This window comes from Phaethon aethereus (genome assembly GCF_964289735.1).
Source record: "Phaethon aethereus genome assembly, chromosome: 7".
Taxonomy (NCBI): Eukaryota; Metazoa; Chordata; class Aves; order Phaethontiformes; family Phaethontidae; genus Phaethon; species Phaethon aethereus.
In genome coordinates this window covers 967,006-986,205 of record NC_138583.1, presented here as the reverse complement: position 1 = coordinate 986,205, position 19,200 = coordinate 967,006, and the positions used below count along the sequence as shown (strand labels likewise).

The following is a 19,200-nucleotide window of genomic DNA, read 5'->3' as shown; positions in this document are numbered from 1 at the left end:
TCCGAAAGGAGGCGGTCGACGCGGCGAGAGGCTCCGGAAGGAGGCGGGCGACGCGGCAAGAGGCTCCGGAAGGAGGCGGGCGACGAAAGGATCCGAAAACAGCCGGGCGACATGACAAACGACTCCTCAGGCGCAACGTGACGAAAGGCTCCTTGGGGGCGACGCGAAGAGAGGCTCCTCGGGGGGGCGACACGGCGTGAGGCTCCTGGAGGGCGACGCGGCAAGAGGCTCCAAAAAGGGCCCAGCACAGTGACGAGAGGCTCCTCAGGCACGACGCGACAAAAGGCTCCAAAAGGACCCCGGTGGAGTGACAAAAGGCTCCCGTGGGGCGATGCGGCGAGACGCTCCTGGGGGGCGAGTCGGCGAGAGACAGCAAAAAGAGGTCACGGAGTGACAAAAGGCTCTGCAGGGGCGACGTGACGAAAAGCTCCAAAAAGTGTCCAGTGGCATGATGAAAGTTTCCTCAGGCAAACGTTCCTTTGGATGGCAGAATCTCGCTCCTCTGCCACTCGTGCTAGTTGCCCTTTCAGGTCAGCATTTGCAGCTTGAACCCGTGCTGTCAAACCCATCTGCCCACAGAGGCGAGCATTTTCTTCCGCCAGGTGAGCATTTTCCTTTGTCATCTCTGTGAGCTGCGCCTGCAACTCCTCACAAGTTGGGCTGTGGGTGCTCACGTAACAGGAGCCCTCATCACCTGCAGCCCCTTGGGCCTGAAGCTCCTCAGCCCCCTTCTGTGAGAAGTCATCCTGCTTGTCCTGTGCCAGCAAAGCTCTGGCAGGCTCTCCCGTTTCTCCATCTCTCTGCTGAGGCAACGGTGCCATGCACAGATCCTCAGTGGAGCTTTGGATGGGCAGCGGCACTCCAGCATTGACCAGGCGATGGACAGTCGCCTGCAGTTGCCTGGATCTTTCTTCCAGCCGGGAGGCGAGGGCAGCTAGCTGAGCTTTTTTCTGCTGCAGCCTCTCTGCCTCCTCGCACGCTTCTGGAGAGCCTTCCTTTTTCAGGAGGCAGCTCTCCGCCTCAAGGGCACTCTGTTGCCTCTCCAGGTCTTCTAGAAGATGCTGCAGGCGGGTGTTTGGCTCCAGGAGTTGGCTGCATGTGCTTCCAAGCAGCACCAAGCCTTCCCCCTCCGGCACCCAGAGCTTAGCATCTGCCACAGCCTTGCATGCTGTTTGCTGCCCAGCGCGGTGGCTTTCCGGCAGTCTTTCCCTTAGCGCTGCCAGGGCTTGGGGCCCGTTTCTGCCAGAGGAGCAGGAGCTCTGCGTCTCCTGATGGCCCTGGTGCCCAAGAGGGCCTTCGGGCTGGGCCGTGCCGGGGGAGGCGGGCAGCTCGCCCTCGACCCACTGCAGGATGTATTTGATGAAGAGTCTCCTCTCCAGCTGCAGCTGGTTCTGGAGGTGGCGGATGCGGGCGGGCTGGAAGCCATCCATCTCCCAGCGTAGCTTGCCGAGGAGGTCCTGGAGCTTGCTTCGGGCCTCCCTGCCGCTCCTGCTGGGCCTCACCATCTCCTCGGCCAGCTGCCGCTGCAGGTCCCCCAGTGAGAGGCGTTGTTTTGATTCTCTTTACAGCCTAAAGCACCACACGGGGCAGGAGATAGGCCAGGACACCACCTCAGGAGGGATCATAATCGGTTAGCCCAAGAACGGTGATGCTCACCTGACTCTGGTCCTTGCAAAAGAGGGAGTGCTGATCAGGGCTGTAGAACCCCCTGTCAGCCTTGGCTGTAGTGACCATTTTTGCCTCTTCAGGGGGCTTTTGGGGGGAATCCCATGGGCAGCAGCGCTCAAGGCTACCAGAGCTCACTACAGCTGGTCTTTCAGGCCTGGAGCCGCCTCTGCCTTCCACTGAGGCACCCAGAGTGACCCTTGGAGGAGCTGTACATGCCGGTGGTGGCAACATCTGTCCATGGCAGATCCTCAGCAAGAGGGTCCCCTTCCATCCCATGGTGGGCTGGGAAGCCAAGTCACCAGAGGCAGGGCTTGCTTTAGTCTTGCTTGCAGATCTTGAGCTTAGACAGACTAAGTTGTTCCAGTATCATCCCTCTTGCCGCGTCTGCTGCCTTGGTTCAGCTAAGGATGTCATCCTCCAGCCTGATGAGCGAAAAAGGGCCGACCGCAACTCTCCTCCCTCCTCTGCCAGGCCCAGCCTTGGAAACCACCTGGTAGCATCAAGGAGCCAGAACAACGGGTGGGAACTTTAGACAAGAGGCTTGGGGAGGAGACGAGGGCTGTGCTGGCCTCACTCGGGGGTCCCTGTCGTCCTGCAGTCCTGACAGAGCTGGAATGACACAGGCAAACACTGTGGGGAGCTGGTCCTGGCCAGGGGCTCTGCTGGCCGCCCCACTCCAGGGTCCCTTTCTCCAGGGGTCTTCCCACAAAAATACGTGTCCCAAGCAGCAGTATCTTGGTAAAACCGCTCCGAACCCTTCCTTCTCCATCTTTGTCTTACCTCAGCAAAGCAAGCTACCTACGGCTTGCCTGAGCAGGAATCCAGCCCGGCAAGAGGTTCTTCACCAGACTGGGGGAGATGAGCCCAGTGTCGAGTAGGACGCTGCACAGGGGACACAAGCGAGGGGGACACAGTGACCCAGGATGGCCACAGGCCGCGACTCCAAAACCCACTTGCGCCGATGCAGACACTAGTCTTGTAGCTCAGGACAGCTTCCCAGGCACGCTGGAAGGGTCCCAGCAGCCGTTTCCCCAGGCACAGCCCCGCAGGAGGCGGCCAGATGCATCCCTGCGGCTCTTACCTGCTCAGGAGATGCACCCCCTCAGGGTGAGCCAGGGGGTCTTCCAGACGAGCCCACACGGCCCCATTCAGGAGCCGCTGCATCCATTTCTGTGCCATGCATTTGCCTAGCACCAACTCCACAGCTGAAAGGAAGATCCTGGCAGAAGAAACAAAACACAAAATAAACAAACAAAACGAATCAAAATAACAGCACCACCACAAACCCAAAGAGATCTCAAATCACAGCAGGCTGGGGGAAGACTTGTCTTCAGCAGAGCTAGGTACCCCTGAAATGATGCTTCGTAGCCTTCAAGACTGCAGCTAATGACTCTGGCATTTTCTTCATGCCCCAAACCCACTGAAGCAGAAGAAAACCCATAGCCCTGGCCTGCCTCCATGCTGGATACCAACCAAGGCAACACCTAATACCTCCTCCCACCAGCATTTTGGGATGACTGACACCAGTGCCCGCGACAGTCACTGCTCCCACCGGGGGTCTGTTGAGGGAGTGCGATGCGATTGTGCATGCAAGGCTACACGGGAGGTAGGATGACAGCCATCCGCAGTACGAGCTAAGTAAGACCTTCCTGCCTGGGAGCTGGACTTTCTCCATGAAGGAACAGAAGGAGAACCAACCACAACGACCGGTTTCCACATCTAGGATGCGGGGCCGGCAAAGCGCTCCCTCAGCCCCACAAAGGCACATGCCTTGGCGAGGGGAACTGAGGCAGTGTCTCCATCTGCCCCTTCGGCTCCTTACCTGCATGGCTTCTCCTCAAGCACCTTGCCCTCAAGGAACAGTTGTCTCCAGCCGCTCATGGGGGAGTGCAGCCTCTCCTCGCCCAGCGTTTCACTGGCCCACCTCAGGAGGCTGCGAAGGATGTGCGGAAGCAGTTGCCTGAGCTCCTCCATGCTCCTCAGGGCAAGCACCACCTCGGAGATGGCACGGGTGATCTGCAGAGAAAAATGACCGAGAACCACCTGCTCAGGCAAGGCCTTTTCCCACCAGCCTGCCTGGGGCCGGGGGTTACAGTCCGCAATTGTCACTTCTGCGACAGCCTTGTGGCTCAGGAGCACAAAACGTTCCCGGCTCCCCACACTCCTTGAGGCCAGCTCAGCACAGCACCCTGGGAGTCTCCGGGGGCATCCGCAAAGGGCACCTGACTCCCTCGCACCAAAGTATGAGTTAGAAAGCAGATGCAAAGCTGCAAGAATGTGTCTGCCGTTGAACGTACCGTCAGAGTCTCCAGAGCAGTCTGACGGTTGTGTCGCTCACAAGCAGAGTCGTCAGTCCCCAGGCGGTGGTCTCCTGCTCTGTTTAGTTTCTCCACTAAGCACCTCAGGATCTGAATCCCAGAGGCGCTTCTCCCCAGGCTCCTCCACAGCTCCACGGCATCGCTGCAAGGGAAGAGACGTTTGCCCCTGAGCCCGTATCCTCGCAGTCCTGCAATGCCCTCAAACCTCCTCATCTGCAATGGGGCTTAGAACACCCCACTCACGGCAGAGACACAAGCACGCAGTCTTGCCACACTCAAGATGGTTCAGGCAGAAAAAAAAAAGACCTGCTCCTCAACCAGACCCCTCCCAGTACAAGCAAGCTACGTGGTCTCTGTTTGACTACAGTGGGGAGTGGGTAGTGCACGTACCTGTCCATGGGCAGACCTTTCTGGAGGAGACTGCTGATGGTGGGCTCCCGGTGAAAGCGGGCAAGGAGAAACACTGCATGGAGCAGGAAGGGCCTGTGGGTGCTCTGCTGCATGTAGGTGTAAAGGGTGTTCAGGATCTTTGGCACCTGAAGGGAAGAAGAGGAGAACCTGCTGTGGGACCCAGACGCAGTCACTCAGCACGGGAGCAATGCCTGCTCCCTTGGCAGGGTCCAGATCCAGCTCAAAACCTCACCCCTTCCACCTGCCTGACCCTGGCTCACGTCTGGAGCCGAGTCTGCTCTCGGCAAGCCTGCGCGCGCACGCACGCCCTCACACACACGCCTGCATGCACCCACACGCGCAGCCTCCGTCACTGAATGTGTCTGGGCCCAACCGTGTGAGCAGCTGCGTGCCCTGTGTGCACACAGAGGACACGGCCACGCTTCACACCCAGCCCCAGAATGACTCCCGCCATGGGTCTGCAGCCATGCAAGAGCACAACCAAACACGCTCTTTGAGAGCCTGAAGATGCCTTCCAGAGGAACCCAGTTCTCCAGGACACTTTTCCTTGCCTCTACCCTCCTTTCCCAAAGCGCTAACCCCTTCGCCACTCAGAGGGCCTTCCCCCGAAGGAAGGGGTATTTCTTTGAGCTTTTCACAGCTAGAAGCCGTGGCCACGATAAGGAATGGAATTGGGGACCCGTGAAGAAAGAGCAGGGTCAAGTGAGTCCCAGGGCACGGAGGACTGACAGTGACCCCAGAGGAAGGGGCAGAATGGCAAGGCTGGTGCCTCCCAGTGCCTCACGCATGGGTAGGACCTGGACCAACGGGAAACTTTGCACAAGAAGTGCCCATATCCTTGTCACCAGCTGGAGCAGACGCCAGCAGCAGTTGCTAATGCACCACTCAGACCACCAGCAGCCCCTCGGCTCGGCACACAGGCGGCGTTTCTTGAGCCCATGCCAACTGCACAGGGAGTAGTGCAACAGGCAACAGGAGACAAGACAAAGTCAAATGGCAGAAAAGGTCTCCTTTACCTCCTGGAGTATTTCCTTCCTGCATTCCACCAGGAAGACAAACACCCACTTCCACACTGCTCTTGCACGCGTGGGTGTGACATGCAGCAGGCCATCCAGGACGACAGTCAGAAAGTCCGGTGCCTGTGCTGGAGGGATGTACTTGCAAACAGCCTGGAGAGAAGCCAGAACAGGAGAGACCGTGTCACAGCGCTGCTTCAGCAATTCAGAAAGAAAAGGAAACTCCACGGGACCGTTAGTTCGGCAGTCACGGAGGGGGCAATCGCTTGGCCCTCCTGCTGTGCATACAGTGCCGTTTACATCTGATGCAGCTAACCGATTTGGAAGTGTCTCACCCCATGTTGTTTGCTCATATACCAATTTTTTCCTTCTGACGAGCACTTGCACACACCCCCCCACCCCCCGGTATCTGCTCCAGCGTGCCTGAAGGACAGTCTTGTCTCAAAGCCTCCTGCTCCTTGCCAACAACAGCCCTCCTGGGAGACAGCGAGACACTCTGGAGGGGAGCAGGGAGACGTGCAGGAGCCCAGGAGCTGGGCCCCCACGCCGCTCTCGTAGGGCCGGTTACCTTTGCTATTTTGGTACAGGTCTCCACCAGAGTCTGGGTGTCCGGGCTGTTGAGCTCCTCACACAGGCGCCCGATCTCACCTGCCTGCGGCACCACCTTCATGGTCTTGGCTGGAACAAACACCAGGAGAACAGAGGACTCACACCTACAGAAACCCAACCTCTGGCCCCAGATACCGATAAAGCACAACACAAGTGGTGGCAGTGAAGGCCACAGGGAAAGCCAGGCCCCTCCTGCTGAATCCTGCAGCAGGATTTCCCAAGCCCGATAAGTGGCGGACAAATCCCCCACTGGAAAGAGCCCTCTTGCTCCTTGAACCGTTTGCTGGGGCGTCAGGGTTTCAGCAGCCTCTGCTCCTAGCAGCTGCATCCCCTATTCACGCACAGGCCACCGTCATCTCTGGGAGGCAGGAAACCTCCCCGTGACGTCCTCAGCACAGGCAGACCCTGCTGCCTGAAGAGGAAAGGGTCAAACACAACCCTCCGCAGCATGCTCTGGGCCTGCAGCTCACATCCCTCCTCCCTGCCCAGTTTGCTCTGGGCAGCAAACTGGTTTTCACTCTTGTGCTCGGCAGGGGATTATTTCCCTGGCAGGGATGAGTTTGGAGACTGCCTGGGTAGCTGCCTGTCTCTGCAGGCTCCAGGCAGGGAGCGAGGGGGAAGGCACCCTCTGAAATGTCAGGGACCTCATCCGAGTGAGCTGTCTCACCACGCTCGCTCTCTCCTGGAACACGGCAGGGGAGACATGTGGAGGGGGACAGTCCCCAGCGTTGGTGACAACATCGTGCTCTCAGACGGCAGTGGGGGATGGCCCTGACCACCCAACCTCACCCATGCCCTGGGGAGGTGGGACTCAGAGACCCTCTGCCAGGGATCCTTCCTGAGATGGTCGGGGAGGCAGAGGGCTCCCAGGGCGGGGGCACAAAACCAGCCGAGCACGTTGCCTCCCCCTTCCCTCCCAGGGCCCTGGCCCGGTGGGACCCTGGTGGCGCCAGGCCAGGAAGGGCGGGAGGATCAGGCTGAGCGAGGCTGGGAAGCGCCTGCTCTCCTCACCTTGTATTTCGAGAAGGTGGCCAAGGCAGACCAATGCCCTCTGGCGGGACATGGCCAGGCAGTCGCTGGTCAGAGTCCCCAGCAGTCCCACCAGGGAGCCAAACTGCTTGCAAAGGTGTCCTCTCTGCAGGGGAGAGCAGCAGGAAAACGGTTGCAGGCAGCCCCGGCACCCGCTCGCCCCTACTGCCCATCCTGCTCCCTGAGCAGCAACCGGGCAGACGGGCTGCCTCATAATCCCAGGAGCCCCAAAACCCAGCACCCAGCCAGGCAGGGCTCCCTCCCGAGGCCGTGAATGGTGGGGAGGGGGCACCAGGGCACGCGGGGGCTCTCTACTCACCGCGAGCTCAGATCGCTCCTTGCAAGTGCCCAGCACATGGGCGCAAACCCACAGGGCTCTGTCCCGCTCCCATTCTTTGGCCGAGGTGAGCCAGCCCTTCAGGACCTGGGGCAGGGTGCACCTCTCTTGCAACAGGCACCTTTCTCTCCCTGAGACCCCCCTCCCTCCTTCTCTGGCCCCTTGCCGGCACGGTCTGCGGCCCCACCGAGCACTGGCACTGCTCCACTCTCTCCAGCCGCCTCTGCCCTGAGCCAGGTGTTGCTTCCCTGCAGGCAGATCCCCGCTCCAGCCTTCCCCCAGGCTGCTCTCACCCAGCTCAGGGCTGGCTCTTGGCTTTCCTGCTGGCAGGGCCCACGTCTCCGCCTGTCTTGAGCCTGCAGTGGCCGGGTGCTCCCGTCCCCCAGCTCAGCCCCTGGCCCTGGCCAGACGCACAGCCTCAGGGCCAAGAGCCAAAGGCCCACTTTCCTGCAGGAAAGGCAGCCGCCTCCTGTCACCCTCTAAGGCCTCGATTCTCTGCCCCCATGACACTCTCCCTGCTGCCCCGTAGCTACTCACTTGGACCACGTCATCAAAGCAGGCAGACGTCTCCTCCGCCTCCAGAAGGGTTCCTATGAGATGGCCCAGATCTTCCATGCAGCTCCTGTGCAGAAGCTGAGAGCGGGAAAGGAGAGCTGGGGTTCTACACCATGGGGGGTGCCAGCATGCGCTGAGGTGGGATCCTGACCCAGAGGTGGGCAGGCACTGGCCAGTGGGTACCTGCATGTTCACAGCTGCCCTCACTGCCTTCCTTCCCTTGTTCATCCGCTCCTTGGGAGGACGCGACAAGACACTCTGGCAGCACACTGCCAGCAGGTTGCGATTTTCCTCCCTGCTCAGAGGCGGCCTCAGCTTGCTGGCCAGAGGAAAAAGGAAGAGGAAACAGAAAGGGGATTTACTAGCCCTCTCCAGAGTGGCTCAAACCACAACTGGCTTCCTCCTAATCGAGGGCCCCAAACCCAACACCCCCAGCCCAGGCCAGCGAGCACTGCCTTCAGCTCCAGCAGCTCCTGCCTCCTTCCACGCAGCCGGTTACGGAACCCCTGGGGCTCCCCTCCTTTGGGAGACACCCAAAATGGGCAACACCCTCCCACTGATGAACAGCCCCAGCAGCTCCCCGCCCCATGCTCATGGCCACTGGGGCCGCCCCAGCCAGCTGGGACGGGGCATAGCGGGAGTCCCCAGAGCCCAGGGAACAGACCTCACCTCAACTCCTCCAGCGCCTGAAACACTCCATACACCAGGGAGTCCCAGGGCTCCCCCTTTATCCAGTCCTGCAAGTCCCAGAGAGACAAGCGCAGAGTTGCCAGCGGGCCGGGACACGGGACAGCCCTCCCGCCTCCCCCGGGCACAGGCTCTGCTGACAGACACTGCCCCGTCACCCCCACCGATCCCCAAAGGCACCGCAGGAGGGACACGGCTCCTCAGCCACAGCCATGCAGCACGAGCACTCAAGGGCCCCACCAGCCTGGGACACAGCTCCAGGAGCGCACATGAAGCCTCAAGACCATCGTGCCTCTGGGGAAACCAGTCTGATGACGCAGCCCAAGACTCGCCCAGCTATGGCCACTCACCAGCAGGGTCCGCGTCGCCTCCCGCTTCAAGGAGATCTCAAAGCTGCCGCGGTCGCCTGCAGCCTGGATGGCACAGCTGACCTCCGTGATGCTCTGCACCAGGGCGAGCCTGAGCTGCAAGTCCTGAGGGCAAAGAGAGCAAAGCACCCCTTGAACTCTTTGAAGGGCTGAGAGATTGAAGAGGAGCATGGCCGGGGGGAGCCCATGGCAGCTTTGGGCCTCCACGTTGCAGACAAACCCTTCCTCGGAGGATGTTTAGAAAGAGACCGCCCATCTCGGCACGCCCCAGCCCTAAGCGGCTGGAGCTGGGGCACCCAGGCATCATCCCTGCCCTGTGCGCCCCGTGCTCCTACCCTCTGTTTGTCTCTGGAGAGCTGCAGGATGTTGCCCAGGATTTCTTTATCCACGCGGGTGAGCAGCTGCTCCTTGGGGGCACGCAGCGCAATGCCGCCGTAGGTGCGCATGAGAGCAGCGCGAGTGGCCTGGGCTCTCTCCACGTCCTGCTGCTGCCATACCTGTTTTGACAGAGAGGCCCCAAGAGGTCAGCCCCGGCACTCCCACGGGCTCCTGCGGCAGGCCCTGCCCCGCAGCCTCACCAGCTCCTTGTTTCCCTGGGCACCTCCCAGCAGCTTCCCAAGCCGCTCCTCGAGCTTCGAGCTGCGGGGCCGGGAGCTGTTCCCATCCCGCAGCTTGGCTTCTCGCATGGGGATGGGGAGGAGGGTGCAGCCAGCATCACACACACTGCTGGCAGTTTTACCACTGATTTGAGAGGGCGGGGAGCCGCCTGGCACCTTCCCGTGGAAAGGTATCTGCCATAGCTGCTCACGGTCCTGCGCAGAGCTGCGCAGCCTGCGCGGGGCAGCGGTGCAGATGAGAGCAGTCTGCTCACCGCGCCAGGCCAGGCGGCACCGCTCCCTCCGCAGGGCCCTGCCCTGCCCAGAAAGGCTTCCCCACAGCCCCCAGGGGGGCAGCAGAGCCAGCGAGACTTCACCAGGCCCCTGCTCCTGACCCTCAGCTCGGAGGGAGAGGCAGAGTGTCACACGGTGCCCACCCCCTCGTTGCTAGCTCCTGCTGAAGGTTTGCCGGGGAAACGCGGCTGCAAGCAAGCAAGTGCTGCAGCTGCCCCAGCTGGGTGGCTCTGATCCACAAGGTGTCAAACCCTGTCCTTTCCAAAGACACTTCAGGGGCCCCAATGCCAGGACATCCCCTCTGAAACACAGGTCGCAGGTAGCTCTTCCAAGAGAGCTAAGCTAAAGGCAGCTGCCACGGTTTGGCTGCTGCAGGTGTAGAAGTGGAAACAAGGGCCAAAAAGGAAAGCCAAGCAGCAAAACCCTGGATCCTTTACCTTCCAGCCCGTGGAAGCCCGATAAAACCAGTGCCGGGTGAAAGCGGCAGAGAACATAGTCACCGTGTCCAAGACCAGGTGGAAGTGGCTCTCGGCAGCGTGAGACACAACCAAAATCATTCCCTGCAACCGCAGAGAAAGAGGGAGTCGGCCCCAGCCCAGGCACTCAGCTGTGGCCAGCGACAACGGCCAGGCAGGACGTTGCGGCAGGGGGGAAATGGCAGCAACGGGGAAATCCAGCAGGTGCGGAGCAGGGCCAGCAGCAGCCCTCCCTCTCCCCCAGGAGCAGGCAGGGGATGCTCAGGACATGAGCATCACCTCACCTGAGCCTCAGACAGCTCCACAGGGTTTGTCTCCTGAAGGAACTGCAGCACCTGCCCTTGGACGTGCCTGAGGTCCCGACAAGCTGCCAGCGCCGTCCCAAGAGCCTTGTACAGGAAAAGCTGAAAGAGAAGAGGCCGAGCCCGAGATGCGGTCACGGCCTGACCTGTCAGGAGAGGGCTGGCCTGGACGGACTCGACTGCCCCTGGGCACAGGCCAGGCCGGCCGCGATGCCAGGCTGCAGCCAGGCGCTGGGGCAGCCCCGCGGTAAGCGCCTTTTGGGGGCACGGGAAGCAGTGAAAACCGCCAGTGTGGGCAGAGCACTGGCGCCAGCCCCAGCGCGGGCAGGAGACACACCTTCTCCCAGGAGCTCGGGGCAGAGCTGCCCAGCTGCTGGCTCAGCTCCTGGCTCAGGCCCACGGTCCAGGCCTTGTCCTCGATGGGCTCCAGCGACGCTCGCAGGAACTGGGGTGAGCAGGAGAGGAAGCGAGTGTTCCCCTGGCCTTGGCCCGGGCCCTTTCCACACTCGCGTGTCCCAGCATACGGCGGGGGGAGAGCTGCTGGGAACAGCAGTCTCCTCCCCAACCCTCTTTTCACCAGCCTCCCTCTTCTCCTAACACCTCAGGCGAGACCCCCCGGCACGCCGGACGTAGAGCAGGAGGCGGTGCTAAGGCGCGTGCCACAGCGTTAGCGGGCATTAGCCATCAGCCGTGGCACGTGTGCGGACAGCAGCTCCTCTGAGCGGGCAGGCACCTACTGCGGGGGGAGGCGCAGGGCGCTCAGGAGGTGCCCCCACCTCCTGGTGCCTACATAGGCAGCCCCGAGCTGCCTCCCACAGCTTTGTCTGCTCCCTCTTCTCCCTCTCTATTTGAGACACCCCCGCAAGGATGCTGTACCTTAAGCACACGGTGCTCCCACTCTGCGGAGTCCAGGGAGCTCTCGGTTTTTCCTAGAAAGCAAAAGGAACAAAAGCTCTCGCTGCTATTTAAGCTCACAGCCAAGAAGAGCCCGGTGGTCTCCTCTGCGATCAGACCTCCCAAAAGTCCCAGGCCATCAGGCTAGAAGGTGCCTACGAGCACCAACGTCAAGGCCCTTGTGAGGCCAAAGACACCGCAGGGGTCCCAGGGGCATTTGTCAGAGCCACTGATTCACGGTGGGGAAGGGTGCGCTGACCACAGCTGATCCCCACTGCTGCCGTCAGTGCAGCTCCCAGAGCAATTCCGACCACTGAGGTCACAGCACCCACCAGCAACATACTTTCTCCTTAAAGACGCACTGCTTTCTGCCCATTTGCAGCCCTTCTCCCTGGCTATTGCCGAGCACGGCTGCTGCAAACCGGCCCTGGCCTGGACACTTGGTCCTCCAAAGCCAGGGGCTGCACCCCCTCCAGGAGCACCAGTCCCGTCCCTCCCCCAAACACCGTTCCGACCAGGACATGGGGGTGCCTCCAAGACCTGCCGTCCAAGGGGACATCAACGGCCCCATCCATCCCCTAGGCCAAAGCGACGCCGGGGGATGGCTGCCCCCAGCCTCAGTGCTGGCTCCCGGGAAGGGGAAAGGCAGCAGAGCAAGAGCTGGGCAACTGGGGACAACTCCCCTCCATCCTGCTGGGGAGCCACAGTTCCCTGCCCCGCCTTCCTCCCCTCCAGCCTCTCCCTCCCCACCCGCACTTTACCTTCCAGGTACTGCAGCAGGAGGGGGATCTGGGTCGCCCATGCCGCCCCCACGGCTGCGTGGATCCTGCCGCGGAGCGCCTGCAGCAGCTGCAAGGCTGCGACTGCGTGTTGGCTGCTGCCGTAAGCAGCCGCTGCCACCACCTAGGCAAGGGCAGGACAGAAGGGTCACTCCTGCCACCAGAGCCACAGCTTCTCCCGGGAGGGAGGGAGCTTGGCGCTGCTCGGCCAGCAGTGGGCAGCCATGGTGTCACCCAGAGTGCTGCCAGCCCTGAGAAAGTAGTGGGATCCTCCATGGGCTCGGGCAGGCTGGGGTATCCTGCCTCCTCTGCGGGGGGTCCCAGCACTGGCCTCAACAGCATCTCTGCCCCAGGCTGCCCCACCACCCCTGGCCAGAAAAGCCCTTTCCCCGGGGCCCCACTACTCACCAGCAGTCGAGCCAACAGGGCCTGGGGAGCTGGCAGCTGGCCTACGGGGAGGCAGAAAGGCTGGGTGAGCCGACGAGCCCCCACCATGCCCTGCCCCTCGCACCTCTGATGGCCCCGCACAGGGCTGAGAGCAGCTGCGCTGCAGCAGCGCTGGCCCGGGGGGCGCTCCCGAGGGCTGCCCACCACGAGATGAAGGCAGCTCTGGCATGGCCAGGAACGAGCCCCAGCTCACCAGGAGAGCACTGCCAGCAGGAGAGACAGGCCTCTGCGCTGGGCAAGGGGCCATGCAAGGCAGAGCCCCTCGTGCCCCGCAGCAGAGCCTGTCTCTGCCCTTTGGTTCTCCCGGGATCCTGCTCAGCGTTGGTGAGGCGCAGGGAGACACACACTGGCCTGACCCCCAGCCAAGCCCAGCAGCACTCACTGGAGCTCCTACCTTGCTCCTGGCAGTCCACGGCATCCAGCTCCTCCTCTTCTTCTTTGCACCCTGCTCTCTCCCGTCTCTCAACGAGGGCTTGGAGGCAGTGGGAGAGCGGGATCAGCATGCCGCTGTACTCGGCTGGCACCACGTACCGCAGCAGCCTTGGCCACAGGAGCTGTGGAGAAGAACCGGGCAATTGCAATTCACCACATTGGCACTTCCACTCAGCTTGAAGACGAAAAGAACGGTCTGCGTTTCCCTGAGTCGCGTGTGCTTCAGCCGACGTGAAGGGAGAGGCTCAGGGCATGGGGGAGAACGAGGGAAAACGTCCTGAAGGCAAGAAGTGGCCACAGCAGATGGGCAGAGGTCAACTTACTCTGGTCATCCCTCTCAGAGAGACATCCAGAGAGCCCAGGATGTCCATGCAGAGCGCTCGAAGAGCTCCATCCTCCTGGGTTTCCCAGGCGAAAAGGCCTCCTGCCACCTGCAAGACAGAGTTGGCAAAACCCCCGTTACTCTCAGCTCCCGACCGATGAGGCTCAGGCAGGACCCACCAGTGCTCCTGCGCCAGCCTCCTGGAAGCACTGACCTCCTGAAGGAGGACAAGGACAGCCGGAGCCAGCTCGAGGACCAGGTCTCAGACCCGGGGAAGCCTGGGAGCAGAGGGCACCACTGCTAGTCTGCACGGTCCCCCACAGCCCAAATGCTGCCATCGTGCTACCAAAGCAGAGGTGAGGAACGTGCCCTTCAGCAGGGCTGTGCTCAGTGCCAGCCCTGGCGGCAGCGCGCCCAGCCCGATGGATGCGGAGGAGCACCTGGAAGCCCTTTCCTTCGCCCTGCTCCCAAAGCAGAGCCTCCCTGAGCCTCAGAGCAAAGCGACACACACGGATCTCCCAGCTAGAGGGAAGCTCCGTCCAGAGGGAAGATCCGTGGCAAGACAGCGGGAGGCTCGGCCACCCCCAGCTTTCATCTCCTGGGCACCCCGCTGGAAATGCCCACCGAAGGGACTGCCAAACGGCCTGTCCCCTTGCCAGAAGGGATGCGGGCCCCCAGAAAGTTATCAGATGGGCAGGGTGTGCCTTGGAGGGCCAGAGCACAAGACCACCACAGAAAGCTCCTCTAGCCAGGCCCACCTGTCTGCACTGGCTGTGTTTTGCTGATCGTCCATCAGCATTTAAGGATGGAGGACGTCGCATCCCTACAAGCCCCTCCCTTTGCACGGCGGCTTTGCTGAAGGTGCCTGTGGGCACAGCTCAGCCCGTGGGGTGCACACGCAGCCCCGCGGTCCTGGGTGGCACGCCCAGGCGTAAACCCACATCATCCACTGACATCGCCACCAACGTCAGCAGAGACACGCACAAGGAACGGCCATTTGGAAGCCGCTCTGATGGCAGTGCTGGTGCCGATGGCCCTGCAGCGTGGAGCTCTCCATGGCCAAGGACACCTGCAGGAGCTCTCAGCACAGTCCAGGCACCGGTCAAAGCCCCGGATGTCCTGCTCGGCCCTCACCAGTCTGCCCGAGGTCCGGCTGAACTCGTTGAAGATGTGCCCCACCACATCCCACGCCCAGCAGCTGGGGGAGCCGGAGCTGAGCAGCTCCCTGATGAACTCCAGAACCGCCCTCCGCACCTGCCAGGGGAGAGTGTGGTTATGAGCCTCCTGTTCTGAACCCAAAGAGTTTGCTTGGGGCAGCCTTTGTGGCCCGCAGAGCGATGACGAGGGCACGGCAGGAGCTTTTGCTCCTGGCATCAGGGCTGGGCTTCAGCACCAGGCTGGATGGGTATTTGCCCCACAGAGCACAGCGACCTCCCTGCCCCACTCTGCCAGCTCTCCCCGGGGAGGAGCCATCACCAACCACCCGGGCAATGCGCTGGCACTTCCCCAGGCACCCTAGCTCTGTCCCGAGGCAAAGGGTTTCTCTGCCTCGCCTGGCAGAGAAACCCAACCCTGCGATGGTCCCTTCCCCACCAAGCTCACCTGGGCACTGGGGTCGTTGCACACTGACCGCACAGCCTCCACCACCTGGGGCAGCTTCTCCCTCGTCGCAGGTGCTGCAAGAGATAGGGAGAGGTGTGCGTCGAGGCAGAGCCCCGATGGCAGAGGGGATCCCTTTTAAAGCTTCCAAGTTTTCCGCACACCAAGGGGACAGAAAAGCAGGGCCTGACTCTGACTTCACAGGAGGCAGCGGTGTAGCCAGAGCAACTCCGTTTCTAGAGGCAGGGCTATTTTATAGGGACCAAACGCTACAGGAACACAGAGAACGAGAGAAACAGCATGGGTACAAGCAGCTCCTGTGCAAACCCGCTCAGCTGCCCACCCACCAGCCTGCCCGTGTTACTGAGCTTGGAGCATCGTCCCTGCTGTGCCACCGTTTTCTAACTGCCGGAGGAGAGCTCGATCCCTGTCGCGGGGCGTCAGCTCGCCTGGGGGACCCGCACTTTGCAGCTCCTTGTGGGTGCAGGCGCACCACTTTCAGCCGGTTCCTGCTCTCAGCCCAGCAGCCCTGACCCCTGCCTCGTGTCCCTGGTGCATGGCACTGACCGTCTGAGTGGGCCAGCGCTCCCAGCAGGCCCAGGGCTGCCACGCAACCGGCCTCGCTCCCACCGCTCAGCCGGGACTGCAGAAACGTGACTGTGTCCTCGGGGCAGATTTGTGCTGCGGGTAAGAAATTGCATTCTGCATTAGCAGACAGCTGCTCCCGACTGCCGAGGACAGGGAGAGAGCTGCCACAGCAGGGCAGGCCATCGCCCAGTCTCTTCTCCTTACCCTGCAGCACGATGCAGCGGGACAGCGCTGCCTTATGGGCTGGGCCAGGCTCCTTGGTCACATCAGAGAGCTGTGGGAACAAGGTCCATTTTAGAGGAAGTCGCATCAGAATTGAGAGGGCCTGAAAGAAACGGTGCTCTCCGCTCTCCTCGCCCTGGGCACTCTGGGCACGGCACCCACAGCCAAAGCCCAGCCCATGCAACGGTGGCCCCGAGCACACGCAGAGGCTTGTAGCAGCCCAGGCCACCCAGGAGCTGAGGCTGAGGAGGGTCAAAAGGCTGCCCTTAGGGTGCCGGCGCCCCAGAGTCCTCCCACGACTCGGCCGTTCGGGAGATTGCTGTGGGAACCGGGCTGCCCCTCGGGCCTGGTCCAAGCAGCCAGGATCAGGCCTCCTGCAGCCTGAAGGTGGCACCTGCATCACAAATCCTGGCATGCTGCTGGCCTGCACAAAGGTCCTGGCAGAGGGGTGCCCTGCCCTGCCCTGCCCGCAGGCAAGCCTTTGCCCTCCAAGGCGATCAGGCGTGCGGGCCCCAGGCCAGCGGCAGGGCGCAGGCTGCCCTTACCTGGCGGTGCACAGCGCTGCTGATGGCTAGAGCCATGCCCTGTGGGATTGGGGTCTGAACTCCCTCCAGCAACTCCAGGACATAGCTGAGGCTCTACAAGAGACCGGGGGAGGAAAGGGAGGCTAAAGCCACCTACAGGCACTTGGGAAAGGAGAAACCCAGCACATCTAGGACAAGGGGAGTCCCTAGCACCAGCTCCCAGGGGAAACCCCCCTGCACGGGGCTTCTTGTTTGCCCTCCCCTCAGAGCAGCATCGGGAAGGTCTCATTGCTCTGAAGAGAGCCCGCTGTTGACAACTCCGTTTCCCGGCACTTCCCACTCATCAGCCCTTGCTCCTCACTGGACTGGACTGCGCATGGCCCTGGGCGTTAGGGCAAAGCTCTTCCCGCACACAGAGCCCCAGGGAGGTGGCAATGCCTCCCTTCCTGAGAAGTCCCAGGGACTCTTGCCTCCCTCCTGGCCCCACCGGCTTGCTCTTTTCTTGCCCAAAGAGCCCAGGAAGCCTCAGGCCTCCTCTGCTCTCCCTGTTCCTTCTCTAAGGGCTTCTCAGCTCCTCCTGGCACCCCGCAGCTCCCCAGCGCCTCGTGGCACTCGCGTGAACCCAGCCCGGCAGCAGCGCCGGGCCCTGTGCAGCACCTCACCTTGGTGACCCGGGAGGTGTCTCGGACCTCTTGATATTGGGGCAGGAGCCAGAGGAGCTGCTCCCAGCCACGCTCTCGGTGCTGCTCCTCATGCAGAAGGACCTCCATCATGGCAGCCAGCGCCCCCAGGACAGCCTGCTTGTCCTGAAGAGGGAAGGGGAAGGCTCTGCTTGGAGGGCTGAAGGTGGGCCTAGCGCTCAGCATCCCTGGGACACCGTCTGCCCTTCCCCCTGGGAGGGGTTTCCCTTTCCCTTCTGTCCTGCAGGGGAGGGGCTCGCTCCAGAGGAGAGCGAGCGTTTCCCCACGCTGGTACCCCAGCCCTCCCTGCAGAAAGGCCCCAGGGCTCGGCTGCTTCCTGCCAGGGAGCCCCCCTCCCCTCGCCCCTCTGCTCGCACCCCACTGGGCACAGACGGACCCATCGACCGACGGGGACATCCCCGCTGCGGCCCCAGGCGTGGAAAGCAGCACTTCTCACCTCTTCCTCCTTGCAGTCCAGCCAATTTACCACTGCGTAGCGGAAGACCGGGTAAATGGCTTCACAGAACTGTGCCACCCCCTTGCGAGGGAAGGGGCCTTGCTCCTGGCTGCAGAAGTACGTATTGACCCCGTTCGACCATTGCTCCAGAGCTGCACCAGGAGAAAGGAAAAGGGAGCCTGTGAGAGACTGCAGCAGGGGCGGTACCTTGCATCCACGCCCAAGCCTGCTTTAAGGACAGTCCCAGGCTCGGCAGGGCTAAGCCCAGGACCAGCTCTGGATCCGAGGGCCACCTGTTCTCTTCAGGTGTCTGGATTCAAAGACCCCGCTGTTTCTCTCCTCCTGCCCACTGCCCCTTCTCCTCATCAACGGCCCGTTCCCCTCCAGCATTTCTCACTGCAGCCCCTTCCCTTCCCACGTACGCGCCCTTTCAGAGCAGGGATTTTAAACCCAGAGGACAGCAGGGGAACGGAAGCTGTGGGAAGGGACCCGGGAGTTCCTCCGTGCAGCGCCGCCGCGTCCTGCCCACAGAAGCCTCCCGGCCTACCCCCGCTCCTTCTACACACTCGCAGCAGTTTGGGATAACCAAGGCCCTTGCTGTGGGCTCACGTCCACCGTGCTCCCTCTGAGATCACACGGAGGCATCAAAGGCCATCCCGGCCCCTGGCCCTGGGACCCTGGCCAAGGAGCCGACACTCACCACTGCAGATGGCGCGCAGGATCCGGCCACTCCCTACCCGGCTCAGCATGGCACGCAGGGCGAGCAGCGTCATTCCCACGAAGGGGATGCACCGCAGGGCTGCAGAGAAGGCAGGGACAGAGGGAGTGAGAGGGTGAGTGAGAGACACGGGAGACTGGGGTCGATCCCTGGCAAGGCTGGGGCTGCTGGGCCGTGAGGGACATGGCAGAGGGCATGGGGAGGGCTGCCTTCCCCAAGGGGGACACCGGGAAGCCCTTTTGGGGAAATGCCAAGGACAGTGCGGGGCAGAGACCCTGCGGGTTTGTCTCCAGCAGGTTCCCACCCTTCAGGAACCGGAGTTGGGCTGGTAAGGCAGAGCTGCCAGCCAGCCCTGGCACGGAGCAAGGAGGAACGGCACCTCCATAGCTCCGCAGTTCAAGACAGAGCATTTAGGGAGGGGGGAGGGCCCCTCCTCCCTGTTATCACAGACCCCTACCCTACCCAGGAGCCGTACCATAGCTGCGGGCCATTTTGCCCAAGGTGAGGAGCACAATCTCATCGGGGGCCTTCCCCATGGTCTTCAGGTGGCTCTGGAGCTCGGACATGACAAAGTGGAAGTGGGAGCGGGCCAGAGCCACCAGGACGTCGCTAGCGGCCATCTTCACATCACCTGCCACGCCCTGCAAAAGCGTCACAGCTTAAACACTGGCGAGAAAAAGGCTGAGGCCCTCGGACAGGCGGAATGAGCCCGTCTCCTCTACGAGACGCCTCGGGGCAGTTGTGCTCAGGGCTGGGCAGCTGCTGCCTCTTCTACGCTGGGGGAGGCGAGCGGCTCCCTGGTGAGACGAGGGAGGCTTTTCCCCGGCGCAGCCCTGTGCCGCTGGCCCCTCTCCCTCTCCATGCAGATACCA

The 19,200-nt window shown here is 62.1% G+C and overlaps 1 protein-coding gene across 1 annotated transcript; it reads right to left on the bottom strand.

Moving 5' to 3' along the window:
* Positions 1–2,462: 2,462 nt before the first annotated feature.
* Positions 2,463–18,926, bottom strand: LOC309406653 (uncharacterized protein; the record flags this gene model as incomplete). Its single annotated transcript, XM_082001932.1, has 24 exons — positions 16,893–18,926; positions 16,495–16,587; positions 15,589–16,343; positions 15,143–15,216; positions 14,675–14,919; positions 13,542–13,649; positions 12,793–13,388; positions 10,662–11,259; positions 10,326–10,448; positions 9,577–9,912; positions 9,295–9,495; positions 8,981–9,103; positions 8,613–8,680; positions 8,127–8,262; positions 7,926–8,021; positions 7,034–7,157; positions 6,690–6,704; positions 5,982–6,091; positions 5,414–5,566; positions 4,377–4,522; positions 3,966–4,128; positions 3,491–3,684; positions 2,750–2,887; positions 2,463–2,550 (listed from the first exon to the last, which is right to left on the bottom strand). The coding sequence occupies exons 1-24, from the start codon at positions 17,568–17,570 to the stop codon at positions 2,463–2,465; spliced, it is 5,361 nt and encodes a 1,786-aa protein (XP_081858058.1). The 5' UTR covers positions 17,571–18,926.
* Positions 18,927–19,200: the final 274 nt, after the last annotated feature.